Source organism: Macaca mulatta, chromosome 8 (genome assembly GCF_049350105.2).
Source record: "Macaca mulatta isolate MMU2019108-1 chromosome 8, T2T-MMU8v2.0, whole genome shotgun sequence".
Lineage (NCBI taxonomy): Eukaryota > Metazoa > Chordata > Mammalia > Primates > Cercopithecidae > Macaca > Macaca mulatta.
This window is the reverse complement of record NC_133413.1, coordinates 26,028,922-26,050,176: the sequence shown is the minus strand read 5'-3', so window position 1 is coordinate 26,050,176 and position 21,255 is coordinate 26,028,922. Positions and strand designations below refer to the sequence as shown.

The 21,255-nt window shown below is 37.2% G+C and overlaps 1 protein-coding gene and 1 long non-coding RNA gene across 18 annotated transcripts in view; one reads left to right on the top strand and one right to left on the bottom strand.

The window, feature by feature from the left end:
• The window catches only part of ADAM28 (ADAM metallopeptidase domain 28), a 61,421-nt gene extending 49,387 nt beyond the window's left edge, over positions 1-12,034 (bottom strand). For 6 of the 15 annotated variants that reach the window (XR_013397203.1, XM_077943266.1, XM_077943259.1 and 3 more), the window contains exons 1-2: positions 11,979-12,034; positions 5,762-5,865 (exon numbers count right to left, since the gene is read on the bottom strand). Coding sequence is in view for 5 of the 15 variants with exons in the window: in XM_077943259.1 (XP_077799385.1) it covers positions 5,762-5,865; positions 11,979-12,027 (153 nt within the window). In the remaining 10 variants the exon portion in view is untranslated. Of the gene's footprint in view, positions 1-3,744; positions 3,836-5,761; positions 5,866-8,714; positions 8,786-11,978 lie in introns of those variants that run through there. The other 9 variants (XR_013397201.1, XR_013397202.1, XM_077943262.1 and 6 more) reach the window with 4 other exon arrangements.
• LOC144330756 (uncharacterized) overlaps positions 1-21,255 on the top strand; it is a 241,611-nt gene that overhangs the window by 89,226 nt on the left and 131,130 nt on the right. The gene's annotated exons all lie outside the window — the stretch shown is intronic.

Below are 21,255 nucleotides of genomic sequence, written 5' to 3'. Positions count from 1 at the left end.
TTTACCTTGTTGGTCAGACTAGTCTCGAACTCCTGATCTCATGATCTGCCTGCCTTGGCCTCCCAAAGTGGTGTAGGACATATTTATACAAAAAGATTTTTACTGTTTGTCTGAAATTCAAACTTAACTGGTACTCTGTATTTCATCTGGCAACCCTATCATGTGACGTTTGATATCTTCCTGTGAACAGCTGGAATTAAACCCTAACAAAAATTACTGCTAATGGTTTAGCCACCTGGTTATTGTGGGGTAATTCAAAGGTGTCACCTGACACCTGATATATTAAAAAGTAAACATGGGAGAGTTATATTTATTTCTGAGATGCTGTGGAAGCATTCAGTGCTTATTCCATTATATTCATCAGGCCTGATAATATATTCTCTTCTACTCTCTACAACCACAGGGAGCAGGAGAGAACTTGGAAATGTAACAGATGAAACTAAAAAAATAAAAGTTTTTCCTTTTGAAGAAACGTTAAAAGGTTCTAATTATTTAGGTAGTTTTTTCTTCAATTATCTATGGTATTTATTTTAATAATCTTATTTCCTTTAGAGATAAAAATTAATGTGCTTTACAAGTATTTATTTGGACCCACATGTATTAATGAAACAAGTATTTATGTTCCAGGACAAGGATTGGCAGATGAGGGTGAAGGAGGAGTAGAGACATGGCATAGACATATTTAAAGGAAAAAAAAAAAAACCTTTAAAAAAATTTACCTGGACAGTTTCAAACCGGAAGTGAAGGCTACACTTGCTCTCATAGAAACACATGCACACACTTGTGAACACACCATCGCTACAGACACGTTTCTTTTTAAAATCAGTAGCTAAACTTTATAATACTGACTGTGACTGATACACGATTTCAGGATAGGGACGTATTCGTGTATATAGGAATATGGCAAGTTGGCTTGACAAAGACTATAAGAGACTCTAAATGTAGAGTCCCCTAAATGGGAGGGACTCTAAATGTAGTGAGAGTATTTTAAGTAGCAAGAAATCCATTTAAAAAAGCATAGAAGTAGAAACAAGAATATTATTAAGAAAAGCAAACCAAAGTTGACAGTTTATGTCAAAAAGAAGAATTTTAAAATAAAGGTTTATTAACTGGGACATGAAGCCACAAAAACTGAAAATTAGTCATAAGAAATGGAATATGATGGTCTACACAGGGCCATGCCATAACATAATACATAATTTCTCTCTCTCTTTTTTTTTTTTTTTTTTTTTTGAGATGGAGTTGGAGGTTGGAGTGCAATGGCATGATCTCAGCTCACTGCAACCTCTGCCTCCTGGGTTGCAACCAGTCTCCTGCCTCAGCCTCCTGAGTAGTTGGAATTAGAGGTGTCCACCACCACACCCAGCTAATTTTTTGTATTTTTAGTAGAGACGGGTTTCACAACGTTGGCCAGGTTGCTCGTGAACTCCCGACCTCAGGTGATCCACTCGCCTCAATCTCCCAAAGTGCTGGGATTACAGGTGTGAGCCAACGCACCCAGAACATAGCATAATCTTGAATAGGGAGTTAAAATTTGGATCCTTCCTTGCTTTTCATATACATTATCCCAAAATATTTGTATAAGTATTATCATGATCATCTCTACTTTAAGACAAGAAACTTAACGTTTATGTTTGTCTAAATTTATACAGAGAGAATGGACAAAATTTACAGGTGAACACAAACTAATCCTCTGAATTCAGATCCTATATACTTGCACTGTGGATCAGGAAAATGTAAGGTTCATGTAGCCGTTTAACCTAGTAATGGACTAGATAAGTAATATAAACACAATAAATATCAAGCACATTATATCAACCTCATCCACCTAGTCAATCATTGCAAAAATTAATATTTTCCATCTAGTATGAGCCAGTAACTAGTCTGTGGCTTTTGTTAATCAAAGTATATTATTCAAAGCTCAAATTTATTTTTTCAGTTGTGAGGAAATCATTTTACAGCTCTGATTAAAAATAGTTCACCTGTGTTTAAATTTTCCTCAAAATGTTCAGTGAAAAAAGGGTGGTGTGTGCGCGTGTGTAAGTAAATGTTGGCTTTTCTCGGAAGTGTTGTTTACTGTGAGTCAAAAACACATAAAGAGTAGATAATTAGTATAAATTTCCACAAGGACACAATCACTGGTTTAGTAGCAAAAGGTTGATGACACAGAAAATACAGGTGAATCTGTGAAATTCGAGCTGATGGCTAACAAGAGAAGTGAACGACCTCTTCAAGGAGAACACACACGACTGCTTAAGGAAATCAGAAAGGATGCAAACAAATGGAAAAACATTCCATGTTCATGGATACGAAGAATCAATACTGTGAAGATAGCCATACTACCCACAGTAATTTAGAGAATCAATGCTATTTCCCTTAAACTACCATTGACATCCTTCACAGAATTAGAAAAAATTACTTTAAAATTCATATGGAACCACAAAAGAGCCTGTATAGCCAAGACAATCTTAAGCAAAAAGAACAAAGCTGGAGGCATTATACTACCAGACTTCAAGGTATACTACAAGGCTACGGTAACCAAAACAGCATGGTACAGGTACAAAACAGACACATAGACCAATGGAATTGAATAGAGAGGTCAGAAATAAGACCACACATCTATAATCCTCTGATCTTTGACAAACCTTACAAAAGCAAGCAATGGGAAAAAATATTTCATATTTAATAAATGGTGCTGGGAGAACTGGCTAGCCACATGCAGAAAATTGAAACTGGACCCCTTTGTTCCACTTTATACAAAAATTAACTCAAGATAAATTAAAAACTTAAATGTAAACTCTAGAAGAAAATCTAGGCAATACCATTCACGACATAAGCACAGGCAAAAATTTCACGACAAATTGTCAAAAGCAATTGCAACAAAAGCAAAAATTGACAAACAGGATCTAATAAAACTAAGGAACTTCTATACAGCAAAAGAAATTATCATCAGAGTGAACAGACAACCTGCAGAATGAGAGAAATTTTTTACAATCTATCGATCTGAGAAAGGTCAAATATTCAGAATCCACAAGGAACTTAAATTTACAAGAAAAACAACCCTATTAAAAAGTGGGCAAAGGACATGAACAGACACTTCTCAAAAGAAGACATTCATGCAGCTAACAAACATATGAAAAAAGCTCAACATCACTGATCTGTAGAGAAATGCAAATCAAAACCACAATGAGATACCGTCTCATGCCAGTTAGAATGGTGATTATTAAAAAGTCAAGAAACAATAGATGCAAGGCTGGTTCAATCATTGTGGAAGACAGTGTAGCAATTCCTCAAAACCTAGAACCAGAAATACCTCTTGACCCAGCAATCCCATTACTGGGTATATACCCAAAGGAATATAAATCATTCTATTACAAAGATACATGCATGCACATGTTAACTGCAGTACTATTTACAATAACAATGACATGGAATCAACCCAAATGCCCATCAGTGAGAGACTGGATACAGAAAATGTGGCACATATACACCACGGAATACTATGCAACCATAAAAAGGAACAGGATCGTGTCCTTTGCAGGCACATGAATGGAGTTGGAAGCCATTATCCACAGCGAACCAACACAGGAACAGAAAACCAAACACTGCATGTTCTCACAATTCAGAGCTGAACAATGAGAACACATGGACACAGGGAGGGGAACAACATACTCTGAGGTGTGTTAGGGGGCGGGGCAAGGGAAAGCATCAGGAGAAATAGTTAATGCATGCTGAGCTTAATACCTAGGTGATGGGTTGATTGATGCAGCAAACCACCATGGCACACATTTATCTATGTAACAAACCTGCACATCCTGCACATGTATACCAGAACCTAAAACAGAATTTCAAAAAAGATAAAAAGTTATTAGAAAAAAATTCAACTGACGAGTCTCTTATTTTTAACAGTAAATGATACAACAAACTGGTCAGTGTCTCAGGGTTACAGACTGATTCTTAGACTTCAGTGTAACAGAACCTGAGCTACCTTAATGGCCAGAAAGCCTCTATTGATGCCACAGAGGCTCTCAGGAGAACATACAGACTCTCCCACATATTAAATCAATTTGGCTGCTTGGATAGGCAGCCACAAAATACTAACACATAAAGTTGTCATTTGGAGTCAAACAGGTTTGAATCCAAGCTCTAAAACATAAAAGCTATGTGCTCCTAGGCAGGGTACTTAAATTTTCTGAGCCCCTACCTCTCCACTTAGAAATAAAATACTGTAAAAATACACTTATGTTATATGGTTGTTGAAAGGACTAAATATGAAGATATATTTAAAATCGTTATATTTTTTTCCAACTTTTATTTTAGATTCAGGGGATACCTGTGCCAGTTTGTTATATGGGTAAATCGCATGTCATGGGGGTTTCGTGTACAGATTACTTTGTCACCCAGATAATAAGCATAATGCACTACAGGAAAAAAGGTGTCTGACATTTTAAAGAAACTCTCAGAAGGCACTTGAAAGTCATATTGAAGGGGAATCCAATGCATTTGGGTTCCATCTGAATTTAGTGAAACCATTTGGTTGATAATTATTTTAGGAAATGGGGTCAAATACAGGTTCTGTTGTCATAAATTTGCTTTAGAAGAAATGCTATGGAAAATCGCATACAGTGAGGGAATATGTGCACCGAGTGTGCTGGATTTCAGAGTATTTCTGTAAACTATTATTTGTGTCCCATTTATCTGTATCTTCCTGGCTCCCAGAAGAAGACTTAAGAGTGCAGGTAATTATAACATTGTTATAATTGAATGAATCATGTTTTAGCTTTTCTTAGAATTAATAAATGTTTATTGAGTGAATGTTGACTGAGAATATGTTGTTTCATTTGCAGTAAGAAATGTACAAACATTAAAAAGAGTCTGTTCAGAAAAGACAGATAAATTCCATGTTAATGTGCGTGTATACATGCATTCACTTGCTGTATTTTGTTTCCTATTTCTGTTTCAATTGTCATAGTTGTGTTTAGAAGGATGGATGGATGGATGGATGGATGGATGGATGGATGGATGGATAGATAGATAGATAGATAGATAGATAGATAGATAGAATCCAATTTTCTTTGGAAGTACATAGAATAAATCATCATAAAATATTAAATTTACGGCCAGGCGGTAGCTCACGCCTGTAATCCCAGCACTTTGGGAGGCCGAGACAGGCGGATCACAAGGTCAGGAGATCAAGACCATCCTGGCTAACAGAGTGAAACCTCATCTCAACTAAAAATACAAAAAAATTAGCCGGGCATGGTGGCGGGCCACTGTAGTCCCAGCTACTCAAGGCTGAGGCAGGAGAATGGTGTGAACCCGAGAGGCGGAGCTTGCAGTGAGCTGAGATTGCATCACTGCACTCCAGCCTGGGTGACAGAATGAGACTCTGTCTCAAAAAAATTTAAATTTCCTCTCTTTGTTACCTTGGACAGTTTCTTTCACTTCTCAGAAACTTGATTTGTAGAATGAGGTTAATAATATAACTTCGGGTTATAGTAAAGATTTTTTAAAAGGTCAAAAAGAAATACAAATATAATCATTGTTATTTAACTCCAAGGTGTAATTGCTGAAAACATCACAAATTCCACTTGACACACACAGGCACACACACACACATGCACATATATAAACACACACACATAAATCTCATCTATCATCATAGATATATATATAATGTATATATATGTGTATGTGTGTGTGTATATATACATATATATATATCTCAAATCAAGATTCTTTGATAAATCAAAAGCTGTACCTGTTGCTCTGGCTCTTTGACCTCTCTTTTATGTAGTGGATGAAGTCTTATAGGATAAACCACTTCATACTTCTTCACCCCAGGGAGTTCTTTTATAGCACTTACTGAGAAAAAAGAAAAAGACTTATCCAGGTAGAACTGAAGTAGGCTGGCCAGTAATGGCCATCCTTACTGCATTCCCAATGAACGATACCACACACAGAAGCCTGAAGTGACGAATGTCAGAGTTATTAATGGGCTGACACCAGCAGAGAGCGACAACCTCAGAAGGCTACTCTTTCCTCTTAACATTTTACTTTAACCTGTATCTTCAGATACGTCCCCCATTAAAATTTACAAGTGTTACCGTATTTAGAGAAAGTATTTCTTTTGGATTTTGCCACTTCTCATTATCTTTGATCCCTGCAGTGCAGGGAAATAGCAACAGCCCAGCCAAAAAAAAAACAAAAAAGACAGAAGCGAAAGTAATCCTCTGAGAAACTAATCAGTCCCAGAAAAATTGCATTAAAGCACTGGAAACCATACAAGGTTAGAAAAAAATAACTAATGTACACAATTTTAATTCTATTTTTCTTGGATTTGAAAACAGCAATGTTTTATACTAGTGAAATAAAACTATGTCACAGTAAGAAAAGGCTCCAATACTAGGTTCATAGAATGAGCTGGCAAAAGCAATGCAGAAAAACCTTCATGTTTTGCATACAAAACATTTAAAAAATGAAAATTAGAGAAGCAGATAATTCAAACAGAATCACTGGCCTGGAAGGCCTTTTTTGAGCCTGCAAGTCATACTGAAAGAGAATTGAAAAGTGATTTGATCCAACCTGTCTGCATCTTAAATGCTCCTCTCCATGTTGTCTTTAGAAGTCTTTTTTTTTTTATTTTTTATTTTGTTGAGACAAGGTCTTACTCTGTCACCAAGCTGGAGTACAGTGGCACAAACACGGCTCACTGCAGCCTCAACCTCCTGGGCTCAAGCCATCCTTCCACCTCAGCCTCCAGAGTAGCTGGGACTGCAGGTGTGCACCACCATGCCTGGCTATTTTTTTTTTTCTATTAGAGAAGAGGTCTCGCTATGTTGCCCAGGCTGGTCTTGAACTCCCGGGCTGTAGCAGTTCTCCTGGCTTGGCCTCCCAAACTGCTGGGATTATAGGCATGAGCCACGGCACCCGGCCTGGAACTCATTTTAGAGAGAGATTCAATTTTGTCAAAGCTAACATTAGATTTTCTATTTTCTTTTTGATTTGCCCATGTGGTCTAGTCTCTGTTCTGCATGAGGTCAATAGATCTGCTCCTTAACTGCTAAAGGTGGCTACAGGCTTAACCAAAATGTGGACTGCAGTAACAGAATGGGGCCTAACTCTACAACTTTCTAAGACTGGAACTGAAAAGGTTTTGTTCTCTTCTCTGAGTAAGGACTAGGAGGGTCTCTAAAGGTAACCCTAGCTCAGAGTACTCAAATCTTAAAGTTCTATGGTGAGATACATTTATGTTACTGTGGTTGATCTTTTAACAAACATAACTGAAGCACTTAAGTATTACTTACTGCTTACCTAGGAGGGCTGTGCTTTTACTCCAGTCATTTATCACAGAGCAAAACATTGTTTAAAGTTTTCTTCAGAAACTAAAGTATAAACTTTCAAAAACTAGTGTTATTATTGTTAATCATTTGAGAATGGCTTTATTTCATTTAATGACTGAAGAGTCACTTGTATTTAACTTTGAAGAACAGAAAAAGGGTTTAAACCAGCTAAGAACTCTTTGAGTCAAAAAGAGTGTTAAAGTAATGAACTATCTTTTCTCTCAGTGGCTTAAGAGTTACTCTAAAAAATATCAAAATTACTTAAAGGCATGGCACTGACAGTACCTTATTTTTTTATTTGGTTTGAGTCTTTAAATAGTTTGAAAAAAGGAGGCCGAATAAATGGTTTCTAAAGCCAGTTCAAGTGGTTTATGATTTATGCAAATAAATACAGAATCCCCTATAACCTCTTTGAAGAGTCAGTGATCATTAGGATAGCTGAATTCTGATCCATTGTGATAAAATAAGCCTCATTACATTGTCACACTTCAAGAACAACATCACGAGGTTCTTCAGTTCCTCATTTCTTGCTCTCACAGAGGTAATCCCTGGGCATCTTTGATTTCTATTAAATTAACTTTTGGTAAAGGAAAAGAATAACATCAATTATAAAAAATTTTTGAAACATAAGTTCGAAAACCTAAATAAATATTAAATTGATGATTCTTTTTCTGAGTTAAAATTTTTCTAATTTTTGTAATTATTTTGAAACTGTAAGATGCCAAGAGGTAAGAAAATTACTCCTGCCAGAAATTAACTGATGGTATTGACACAATTCCCTGCTGCCTCCTTAATTTAGGGACACAAAACAAGCATACCATAAGGCACCAACATGCTGCCTAGTAGATTACAGTAGCTAATCAATGCGAGTAGTCTTGTTAAAGATAGAGTTAGCGAAGCCAAATTTCACCAATGTTGCAGCCAACACAAATCTTTTAAAATGCTATATTAGAACACACATGATTCTAACAGGAAATACTAGTCCAAGCTGCCTTCGTAGAATAAAATAATAGTTGTGTTCCTGATTTTTTGTATAAAAGCAGAAAATGAAGTGAGTTTCCTTCTCAACACCATTCAGAAATGGTGAGAAGGAAAACAGGCCCATCTAGCCAACACAAATTTTCTCTCACATGCACACTGACCTCTATGCTTCTAGTTAGTATCTGAATCCTAATGTTTCATGAAATCAGAAATTACAAACTAGCTCTTGACTATGGGCTCAAAATATGTAAGTTAGTTATAAAATTTCTTACTAACTTTTTGGTGGATGAACCACTTCCAAATGGAAATCAAAGACAAAGCAAAGCAAAACAAAATCAACAACAACAACAACAAAAACCCACAGCATTTCTTTTAAAAGTCTTTGGCAACCTCTCAATCTCTTCAGTTTGAAGTGAATGGAATTCCAGCTCCTTCCAAACTCTTGCCACTCCATATATTCTCTAAAGAAACCAAATAGAATTTCTCTTAAAGGCTCTCATTTTCCGGAAACCTAGAAGTCCCTGAAATAATGAGATCTGGAATACAAGAAATTACACAGCCATTGTAAACCTAATATTGTTTAGCTCATCCGCCTTCAAGTTTAATGGAGATGGTGCAGTCTCATCCCCACTGAATAACATCATGTTAATTATTTTGAAGCTTGAGGAACAAACACAACCAACTGCCATCCAGGGATTACACAAATCCAGGGTGTAACACAATATGGTTCTATTAATTCATTTTAATACTTGCCTTCTCTCTCCCACAGAACTCACATGTTGGATTAGTCTTGAATAGCAAAACCAGATCAGGAAAAAGAAAACTGTTATTTTGGTTTAGATTGGATAATTATTTTTGACTGTTTTGAGTTTTAGAAAAACCAAAGCTCATTAACAACATTAATATGATCAACATTAGTCTGGATTGCTTCATTATTTGTTCATGTGTTTGGGGTCATTTTGAAAATGGGAACATTAGTATGTAATATCGACATTTTCATTTTTGTTCAAATGTGTTTGAAACTGTTCAAAGAAATGTCTTCTTTCCAAACTGAACACATCACATTAAATGCTGAATTAGGGTTTACACAAGGATATTGACTTACGTTCTGGGATTCTCTGTATCTCATCAATCCATCTTGTGGTTTTAAACTTCATGCATTAAAAGTGAGTACAAACAAAAGGAAAAAACTGCATTTCAATTAAGTCTATTATTTTGGCTATTTTGATTAAATTGTATATATCCTTTTCAGTCTTCTAGTCACCTTATAAAGGCAAGGAATAACTGGTAGTTTGAAATAAAATAATTTCAAAATTGCTGTACCCCCGGGTATTCTACTGTAATAAGGTAAAGACCTTTCTTCTATATTGATGCACTCATTTACATCTTCACCCCGCAAACACCTGTCACATCCTTTTAAATATTTGCTTTTCCTTTTTGTAGGATGAAATCCCGTAAGTCATTTTTTCTCAGGGGATTGTGAAGTTCACTACACACAACCGGCCTTATTTTACATCTCCTTCTTTTATGTCAACCGTTTGGGAATTGGGTAGAAGTCGTGGTCAGAGGGGCATGTATTTATTGCTTTGATGATAGGGGCAGAGAACAAAGAGGAAGAGGTGGGAAATGAAAATTGCTTTACTTCTTAGATTCTGACTAGAAAGGCCACCCAAATGGGAATCATAACAGGGATAGTTCAGTGGCAAAAAAGACACCCTTAAAAATGCAAGCTGGAAGTTAAAGGAGGGGTGGCGTCACACTTCTAGGCGTGACATCAGAGGAAGCTGCGTCTCTTGGTGCCATGTTGTACAGGCACCGTCAGGGCAGCAGAACCGATTGGTGTGCCCAATTGCACAGAAGGGTTGTAATGTGCATGGGACCCAGTGTTAGCCATGCGAATCTGTTAATGGATCCAGCTTGATCTTTTTTTTTTTTTTTTTTTTTTTTTTTTTTTTTTTTTTTTGAGACGGAGTCTCGCTCTGTGGCCCAGGCTGGAGTGCAGTGGCGTGATCTCCGCTCACTGCAAGCTCCGCCTCCCGGGTTCGGGCCATTCTTCTGCTTCAGCCTCCCGAGGAGCTGGGACTACAGGCGCCCGCCACGACGTCCGGCTAATTTTTTGTATTTTTAGTAGAGACGGGGTTTCACCGTGTTAGCCAGGATGGTCTCGATCTCCTGACCTCGTGATCCGCCCATCTCGGCCTCCCAAAGTGCTGGGATTACAGGCTTGAGCCATCACGCCCGGCCCAGCTTGATCTTTATGCTCTTCAACAAAGCTAGTGTCCAAGCAGTTCTTGTATTTCAGCTAAGAGCGGGTTCCTGAAAAGCTGTTGGTGATAGCAGTCTTGGAGAATGGAGAGAAAAAATATTTCTATTAAGTTTGACTCAAAAAGTAGGAATTTCAGGTCAATATTAAATGCCTGACATCAGTTTTATTTTTTTTAATATTTCAGGCTCATTTTACCAAAAGAAAGCTGGTGTAACACGTTCACATCAGACAAAATAGATATCAAAGCAAAAGGCATTAGAGATGAAGAGGATCACTGCACAGTGATAAAAGGTTCAGTTCAGATATAGGTACATATTAAAAGTGAGTGCAAACAAAAACATAGAAGCAAAAATATACAGAAATGGAAAATAATCAGATAATTAAAGATATTAGGTTAGATGAAATTTTTATAAGTCTTGAAAACAAATCAAAAACAAGTCAGAAGCAGGAAAATCATTTTTAGCAACAAAGTACTAAGAGGGTGCATGGACAAGGGAAAGTTTTCCCTCCCTAAGCCCCATACCTCTAGCTGATAATCTGTTCCTATCCCCAGGTCCCAGCAAACATTCTAAGACCCACAAACAGGTTTACTGGGGAGGAATTCGAGGCACTGCAGTTCATGTGCTGAGTTAAATAAGCTCTGGAAATAGAAATAAGCTGAAGAATCACGATACCCAATCTAATTTAACCAAAATCTAATTAGAGAATTTACCAGCAATAGAGAGACTTGCTAGACATAATTTCTTGTTGGGAAGGTAGTATTTTTCTCCTTTCAAATTTTTAAATGTTTGATATAACCAGCAAAATAAAAGTAAATTATCAAGTTAAGCTTAATAGCAATATTGTTTTGTTACATAATATCCTAATACCTTATAAATTTAAAAAAGATAGTTAATTATTTCCAGTTAGTCACATTTATTATTGCTAATAATGAATAAATACAAAAATATACACTCAAGCAGAAAGAGCCAAACTGGCTCCCATAATAATAGCAGGTATTTTCCTAAGCCTTGTACACAGTAATAGTCAAATCTGCCACATCTTTACCATTCTTTAAATGACAAGCTGGGTTTTATTAATTCCACTTTTTCAGCCAGAACTCATATTCATTATTTAAATTGTGCTGTATGAAATTGTCCATTTTATTTCTATATATTCTCAGATGAGATGCATACATATTGGTTCAAGACCTCTTGTTGCCTCTTTTTAACATTGTCTTTATATCACTCACAGCCCCCAAACAACAGGTTAAAACCAGCCCAACTAGTTAGTAAAATTGGTTGAGAAAAAGAAAAAAGTCAAAATAGTTTATACAATAAAACTATTAGGAGATGATGAAAAGTTTGCTAATGCATTCAATAGAACCTGAAAAAGAGCTAAACACGTACCTGGAACAGGAGAGAGGAGGAGACTGACTGTCAGGAGAGCTTGCAACATGCTGGGTGATTCCAGGAGCACAGTGTCTGCTCTTCTCGCTCAGATGGGCGCTGCTGGGTCTGTCCCTGCCTCCTCTCCAGTGAGACAGAATGAAACTCCCTGGTTCATTCTTGACTCTGATTCAGGAAGTGTTTACTAAAGGTGTTGCACAACCTCGAAGCTGTGGTCCTGCAACAATGGGACAGCAGGAGGAAGTGCTGGCTGCCTCCTGGCTGTAAGATTCCTTGATCTGAACTATTGTTTCACTCTCCTTCTCCATACTCCCCACTCCAAAGTAGTACATTTCCAACATATTATTATAGCCAGATAAGCTACAAGGAAATAGGCAACAGCATTAATCAGTCTTGAAAAATATGCCAGACATTGATTTACATTATGGATATATGGATACAATATATAAATATATATGTTTAAATATATTTTACATATGTAAAATTGTAGGAAAAAAGTTATTAAGAATGTTATTTTTCCCCCACATACATAATGTGGTTATGTAAAGCAATTCCTAATTCAACCTAATTACTATATAGCATTCTCTTTTCCTTTATGTTCTATTCTCACACAAGGGTACTCTCAGGAAGCTTTAACTATCCTGAAATAAGAATGTCTGACAATATAAGCACAAGAATTTTTAGATCCCTGGGGGTATTTGTATCATAACTGACAACAGGAGTGTAGAAAAAGGAGTCAAGACCCAAATGATACAATTTTAGGATCTGTCACTGGTGGTAGTAAGGCTAAATTGGGCATGTCCAAAAATCATATTTATAACCAATAAAATAACTAATCAGTTGAGCTGCTTATTAAGTTTTAGGTACTGATAGGGTTTGGTTGTGTCCCCACCCAAATCTCATCCTGAATTGTAGCTCCCATAATCCCCGTGTGTTGTGGGAGGGACCCAGTGGGAGATAATTGAATCAAGGGGTGGGCTTTTCCCACACTGCACTTGTGATAGTGAGTAAGTCTCATAAGATCCAATGATTTTATAAAGGGCAGTTCCCCTGCTCAGGCTCTCTCTGCCTGCCTCCATGTAAGATGTATCTTTGTTCCTCCTTCACCTTCTACCATGAGTGTGAGTCTTCCCCAGCCATGTTAAACTGTGAGTGCATGAAATCTCTTTTTCTTTATAAGTTACCCTGTCTCAGATATTTCTTCATAATAGTGTGAAAATGGACTAATACAGGTACTCTCCTAAATCTACTGTACTTGTTATTTTATTAGTCCTTATGATATGTATTATGCATTTACATTCATTTTTCAGGTGAAAAATTGAGGTTTTAAAGGCAAAATTCAAATGATTAAGACTCGGTTGTCCTCATTGTATAGATTAAGAAGATTAAGCAGATAAAGTCACCTATTCAGTAAGTGGTAGAAGTGGAATCTGAGCTATGTGTTGTCTGGGCTCTTAGTCATATACTCTAATGCTTTCCCTTGGCTTAGCTGACTTATACTCCCAGTCTTATTTCTATTGATACGATTCTGGGAGAATAAAAATAACTATGAAATTCTTAAGGAATAGAAATAACACCGAGGACCAGTTATTACCACAAAATGTTGTCCTACTCCACTAAAATCACGCATCATTTTACAGATTCTGAAACACATTCTCATACTACAGAGATTGCAGTGATGATTGATATCTCCAAATGATCATAAAGTCATCAACTAAAAACCACAAGGGAATTTTTTAGTCTAGTTATTGAGCATTTTAACCATCAGGATTGTGATTCATGGATTTCTTGCCTTTTCAACCCAAGTTCCATTGCTTTATCTTTCCCAGGGAACATAAAGGACACTTCAACTTTTTAATTATTACATGTTTTTCCTCCATCAATTCAATGTAATTTTACTTATAGCTATTATGTGTCAGACACTGAGATTGCAGTTAAAAAAACACAATCATGGCCAGGTGTGGTGGCTCACGCCTGTAATCCCAGCACTTTGGGAGGCTGAGGCTGACGGATTACCTGAGATCAGAATTTGAGACCAGCCTGCCCAACATGGTGAAACCCCACCTCTACTAAAAATTAAAAAATCAGCTGGGTGTGGTGGCAGGCACCTGTAATCCAGTTACTCAGGAGGCTGAGGTAGGAGAATTGACTGATTGCTTGAACCTAGGAGGCACAGGCTGCAGTGAGCTGAGATTGCACCACCACACTCCAGCCTGGGCAACAGAGCAAGACACTGCCTCAAACAAAAAACACAATCACTTTCATTGAGATGTTCACAATATGAGAAAAGTTCAATTACTATAAAATTGCACAAAGTGAGTACCACCTATAAATGATCACAATATCACCAGGTGTTTAGTGTTACAATAGATTTATCAATAGAAATCAGAGGTCTACACCAAACAGGGCAGGGAGCGCATTCTGGAGGCAGGAGTCCTGGGAAAAGGACTCCCTATTTCATAAATGGTGCTGGGACAGCTTGCTAGCCATATGCAGAAGAATAAAACTGGACCACTACCTTATACCATATACAAAAATTAACTCAAGATAGATTAAAGATTTAAACATAAGACCTCAAACTATGACAATCCTAGAAGAAAACCTAGGTAAATGACATTCTGGACATTGGCCCTAGGAAACAAGTTATGACTTAAGTCCTCAAAAGCAATTGTAATGAAAACAAAAATGGACAAGTGGGACCTAATTAAATTAAAGAGCTTCTGTACAGCAAAAAAAAAAAAAAAAAACTATCAGCAGAGCAAACCAACAACCTGCATAACGGGTGAAAATATGAGCAAACTACACAGCTGACAAAAGTCTTTTAATATCCAGAATCTATAAGGAATTTAAACAATTGAACAAGCAAGAAACAAATAGCCTCATTGAAAAAATGAGCAAAAGGCCAGGTACAGTGGTTCATGCCTGTAATCCTAGCACTCTGGGAGGCCGAGGCGGGTGGATCACCTGAAGTCAGAGGTTTGAGACCAGCCTGGCCAACATGGTGAAACCTCATCTCTATTAAAAATACAAAAATTAGCCACGTGTGGTAGGCACCTGTAGTCCCAGCTACTTGGGAGGCTGAGGCAGGAGAATCACTTGAACCCAGAGGAGGAGGTTGCAGTGAACCAAGATTGCATCACTGCACTCCTGCCTGGGTCACAGAGCGAGACTCTGTCTCAAAACAAACAAAAACAAAAAAGTCAAATGAGCAGACACTTCTCCAAAGAAGACATACAAGCAGTTAACAAACATGTGAAAAAGTGCCCAACATAATTATCAGACTACAAATTTTAAAAAATGAGATACCATCTCACACCAGCCAAAACTGCTCTTATTAAAAAGTCAAAAAATGACGAACACTGGTGAGGCTGCATAGAAAAGGAAACACTCAGACAATGTTGGTAGGGATGTAAATTAGTTCAGCCAGTCTGGAAAGCAGTTTGGAGATTTCTCAAAGAAATTAGAATAGAACTGTCATTTGACCCAACAATCCTTTTACTGGATATATAGCCAAAAGAATAATTATTCTACCAAGAAGACACATGCACTCGTATGTTCATCATAGTACTATCCACAAGAGCAATGACGTGGAATCAAGCTAGGTGCCCATCAGTGGTGGAATGGATGAATAAAATGTGGTACATACATACCATGGAATACCATGTAGCTACAAGAAAGAATTAAATTGTGTTCTTTGCAGCAACCTGGATCACCTAGAGGCCATTACCCTTAGTGAATTAATGCAGAAGGAGAAAATCAAATACTGCATGTTTTCAATTATACATGGGAGCTAAACGTTGGGTACACACAGACATAAAGATGATAATAATAGGCACTGGGGACTGCTGGAGAAGGGAGGGAAGAGGGGAAAGGGCTGAAAACCTAGCTATTGGATACCATGCTGAGTACCCAGGTGGTGGGATTATTTGTATCCCAAACCTCAGCATCACGCAATATATCCATATAACAAATGGATATGTACCTCCTTGAATCTAAAATAAAAGTTGGAAAAAAAGAATTAATTATGAGAATAAGTAAGGACGATATATTATAGCACATTAGTTTATGGCTGGTAGTGTTTGGAACTGTTGGAGCAAAGAACGCCTGGGAGAATGGGAAGATACCCTGCTAAGCGTTAAGAGTTCATGCTTGACTTTGACCCTTTGGTGAATGGGCACCACTGATGGGATCGAATGAGAGGGAGTATAACTTTCCTGCTTGCCTCTTGAGGAGGGGAGTGCACTGGAAATTGTGAATGATGACAGTCTGCACACTGATCCATGTGGAATTTTAAATTGGCACTTGTTCTTCAGGTCTTTTCAATTCTCTTGTAGTCGTTATTTGCCTTTGATCACAGTTTGTTCCAGTTATCATTCTCATAATTTTTTATCATTCTTCATAGCCCAGAGTTAAATTTATAATTCCCTTTACTGTCAAAGAATTTATACCAATCTCTAAATGAATTTTATTTTCTGCTTCCCTGGTTATTTCATCAAAGATGTATTAAGCAAGCGTAAAAGTAGAATTTGGACAGTCAGCTTAATTTTCCCCTTTGTTTCTTTGTGATAAATACAGCATTATCGTTGACATCTTTAATTGTCATGACTTGTCAAACTCTTTGCCAGAATATAAAATATAAATGGCAGAAAGAAGAGCCACATGAGTGAAAAAACATATAATACATGAAGAGGAGTACAATAGAATGAGAAAAAGCATAAGGCAGCACTCAAAACCTGTGCTAAAACATTCAATAATGTTCTATATGTATATAATAAATTATACACAGGAATAATGTATGCATATATACATATCATTACTATTGACTGATTATACACACATGAACAGTCATGGATCACTTAATGGGGATACAGTCTGAGAAATGTGTCATTAGATGATTTCGTTGGTTTGTGTTACAGTATACTTACACAAAGCTAGATGTTACAGACTACCACACACCTAGGCTGTATGGTGTAGCCTATTCCTCCTAGGCTACAAACCTGTATAGCATGTTACTGTACTGTATACTGTAGGCAGTTGTAATACAATGGTAAGTATCACGAAACTAAATAATATCTAAGTGTAGAAATTATATACAATATTGAAATCTTATAGGACCACATCATATGTGCAATCTATCAATGACTGAAATGTCATTTATGTGGTACATAACTATATACATTTATGTGTGTATATATACACACACATAAATATACACACATATGCACACATAAATATATATAAACCCTCTCTTTTTTGGGGGATGGTCTTGCTCTGTTGCCCAGGCTGGAGTGCGTTGGCATGATCTCAGGTCACTGTAACCTCTGCCTCCTGGATTAAACCCTCTTTCTATTATACATAGGTATGTGCCACATAAATGACATTTCAGTCATCAATGGATTGCTCTTATGATAGTGGTCCATCATCACATATAATTGTATGTATATATGTATATGTGTATAAAAATATAAATATATTTAGGATAGTATTTCAGAAATAATACTACAAGGTATGAGTGTTGCAAAAGGAAGTATGGAATGGTGTAAAATCAGATTTAAATCTTAGAACAATTACATTGGCAGCAGTGTAGAGAATGACTCTAAAGTCTGATTAGATCAGAGAACAGAAACCAGTTGTAAGTGAAAATGAAAGAAAGCAGGAGTCTGAATTTAAGTAGAAACAATAGGGATGGAAAGAAGGGGAGAGGTTTGAGAAATATTTATTAAGTATATTGGAGAGATACAGTTATTAATTAGATATGGGGGTGCTAAAATAAAAAAGAGTTTATTCATTAAATATGTAGTGTCTACTATGTGCCAACTACTGGAATAGGTTTTAGGGATTAGGCTTTGAACACAGAGATCAAAATGTATACTTGCTTGGAGATGAGAATCTAATTGGAATGGGAACGTGAGCAAAATCAATGCTATGAAAAAAATAAAACTAGGTGACAAGTTCTGAACAAACATCCATTGCTCATTCCCACTGTTTCCTGCCATGGGAAGACTACCCAGTAGCATAACCTCCTAGCCCCTTTCTGACCTTTGCCTTATATTGCCAAGGCAAGTAGAGGGACCCATCTACCTGGCTTCTTCCTCTTCTCCTTCTCTTGGGAGCACATGTGTGTTCTGCTTCTCCATCCTTAAGTGTCCAGGGGCGCAGTGAAGAGCTGTCCTCGTGTGGAACAGAGCCAGCCCCATGAAATTCCTGGGAAAGGTAGATGAGCCCACTGAATTCTGGGGACCAGTGCTAGCAAACATGCTAGTCCAAAGTTATAAACCACATTTTGGTCGTATCCAGCATTAACAATTACAAGGGGGATGTTTTAGTCTTTATTTTCCTTGCCTGCTTTCTCAGATGGCTCAGAGATACAGTGAGGAAGATGAATATTTTTAATTGCTTTATCTTAAAGACCAACAAGAAGGGGTAGGAAGGAAGGAGAGCTGGGGCTCCTTATTCCTCTTTTGGGAGATAACAGATGTTGTGGGCTCTAAATGATGAGAACCTAAACATGAAAAAACATGAGGGAAGAGCATTTCAGGTAGAGGGAACAGAAAATGCAAAAGGTTGAGGCTGAAGCACACTCAACATGTCCAAGAACAAAAAGCGAATCCAGGTGGCTGGAGCGACTGAAGGAGAAGAGTCAGTGGGAGATGTGGGGAAAGGGGGTAAGAATGTTGAGCCTGAAACTGGCTTATTTCAAGTGCAATGGAACACCCTTGGTGGAACTTCAGTACATTTCTAAAATTTATCCACAGAGACAGAAATACAGAGTGGAAGAAGAGAGACCAATTCAGAAGCTGCTAAAACACATCCAGAAAACAATGGGTCAGTGAGGTAGCAGTGAAAATGGAGGTCAGTGCTCAGGTTAGGGACATATTTAGGCAGTAGAGATGCCAACGTTTGCTTATGGCTTAATTCTCTGATCTTTGTGTAGGAATCTGAGTTAGATAATTGCCTTGTTCCCTTAGAGTGGAGATTCACACAAGAGAGCAGGTAAGGGAAAAAAATGCGTGAGTTTAGTTTGGGACATGTTACATTCAGGCAGAATATTCAGTAATTAATTAGAAAAAAACATGTTTGGAATTCAGGATGGAGATCTATTTTTAAAAAACAATAGGTATCATAAACATAATTGTAATGCTGTGTTCTCTGGATATTTATTATATTCAAGAGCTTAAAATACTTTGAAGAGTAATTACTAACCATCAATTTATATGAATGAGAAACTGTCTTTTTTTAATTTAAGTTCCAGGGTACATGTGTAGGATTTGCAGGTTTGTTATATATGTACATGTGTGCCATGGTGGTCTGCTGCACCTATCAACCCATCACCTAGGTATTAAGTCCCACAGTCCCACAGCCCCACATGCATTAGTTATTTATCCTGATGCTCTCCCTCCCTGTCCCCCCGACAGGCTCCAGTGTGTGTTGTTCACCTCCCTGTGCCTATGTGTTTTCATTGTTTAGCTCCCACTTATGAGTGAGAACATGCAGTGTTTGGTTCTCTGTTCCTATGTTAGTTTGCTGAGGATAATGGCTTCCAGCTCCATCCATTTCCCTGCAAAGGACATGATCTCATTCCTTTTTATGGCTGCATAGTATTCATTGGTGTATATGTCCCACATTTTCTTTATCCAGTCTACTATTAATGGGCATTTGGGTTGATTCCATGTGTTTGCTGTTGTGAATAGTGTTGCAATAAACATACACATATCTCTATCTTTATAATAGAATGATTTACATTCCTTTGGGTATATGCCCAGTAACAGGATTGCTGGATCAAATAGTATTTCTGGTTCAAGATCCTTGAGAAATTGCCTCACTGTCTTCCACAATTGTTGAACAAATTTACATTCCCACCAACAGTATAAAAGCATTCCTATTTCTCCACAGCCTCACCAGCATCTGCTGATTTTTGACATCTTAATAATTTCCAGTCTAACTGGCATGAGATAGTATCTCATTGTGGTTTTGATTTGCATTTCTCTAACGAACAGTGATGTTGAGACTTTTTACATATTTGTTGGCAATATAAGTTTCTCCTTTTGAGAGGTGTCAGTTCATGTCTTTTGCCCAATTTTAATTGGCTTGCTTATTTTTTTCTTGTGAATTTGTTTAAGTTCCTTGTAGATTCTGGATATTAGACCTTTGTCAGATAAGTTGCAAAATTTTTATTCCATTGTATAGGTTGTCTGTTCACTCTGATGATAGTTTCTTTTGCTGTGCAGAAGTGCTTTAATTAGGTCCCATTTGTCAATTTTTGCTTTTATTGACGTTGCTTTTGATGTTTTTCTCATGAAATCTTTTTCCGTGCCTATGTCCTGAATGGTATTGCCTAGATTTTCTTCTAGGGCTTTTACAGTTTTGGGTTTTACATTTAAGTATTTAATCCATCCTGGGTTAATTTTTGTATAAGATGTAAAGAAGGGGTCCAGTTTCAATGTTCTGTATATGGCTAGACAGTTTTCCCAGCACCATTTATTAAATAGGGACTCCTTTCCCATTGTTTATTTTTGTCAGATTTGTTGAAGATTGGATGGCTGTAGATGTGTGATCCTATTTCTGAGATCTCTATTCTGTTCTATTGGTCTATGTGTCTGTTTTGGTACCAGTACCATGCTCTTTTGGTTACTGCAGCCTTGTAGTATAGTTTGAAGTCATTTAGCATGATGTCTCCAGCTTTATTCTTTTTGCGTAGGATTGTCTTGGCTGTGTGGGCTCTCTTTTGGTTCTATATGAATTTTAAAGTAGTTTTTTCTAATTCTGTGAAGAACGTCAATGGTAGTTTAATGGGAATAGCAATGAATCTATAAATTACTTTGGGCAATATGGCCATTTTCATGATATTGATTCTTCCTATCCACAAGCATGGAATGTTTTTCCATTTGTTTGTGTCCTCTATCATTTCCTCTGAACTACAAGTACTAGTTTGTCCTTGAAGAGGTCCTTTACATCCCTTGTTAACGGTATTCCTAGGTATTTTATTCTCTTTGTAGCAATTGTGAATGGAAGTTCATACATGATTTGGCTCTCTGCTTGCCTATCGGTGGTGTATAGGAATGCTTGTAAATTTTGCACATGTATTCTGTATCCTGAGACTTTGCTGAAGTTGCTTCTCAGCTTAAGAAGCTTTTTGGCTGAGATGATTGGGTTTTCTAGATATAGGATCATGTCATCTGCAGAGACAATTTGACTTCCTCTTTTCCTACTTGAATACCCTTTATTTCTTTCTCTTGCCTGATTGCCCTGGCTAGAACATCCAATACTATGTTGAATA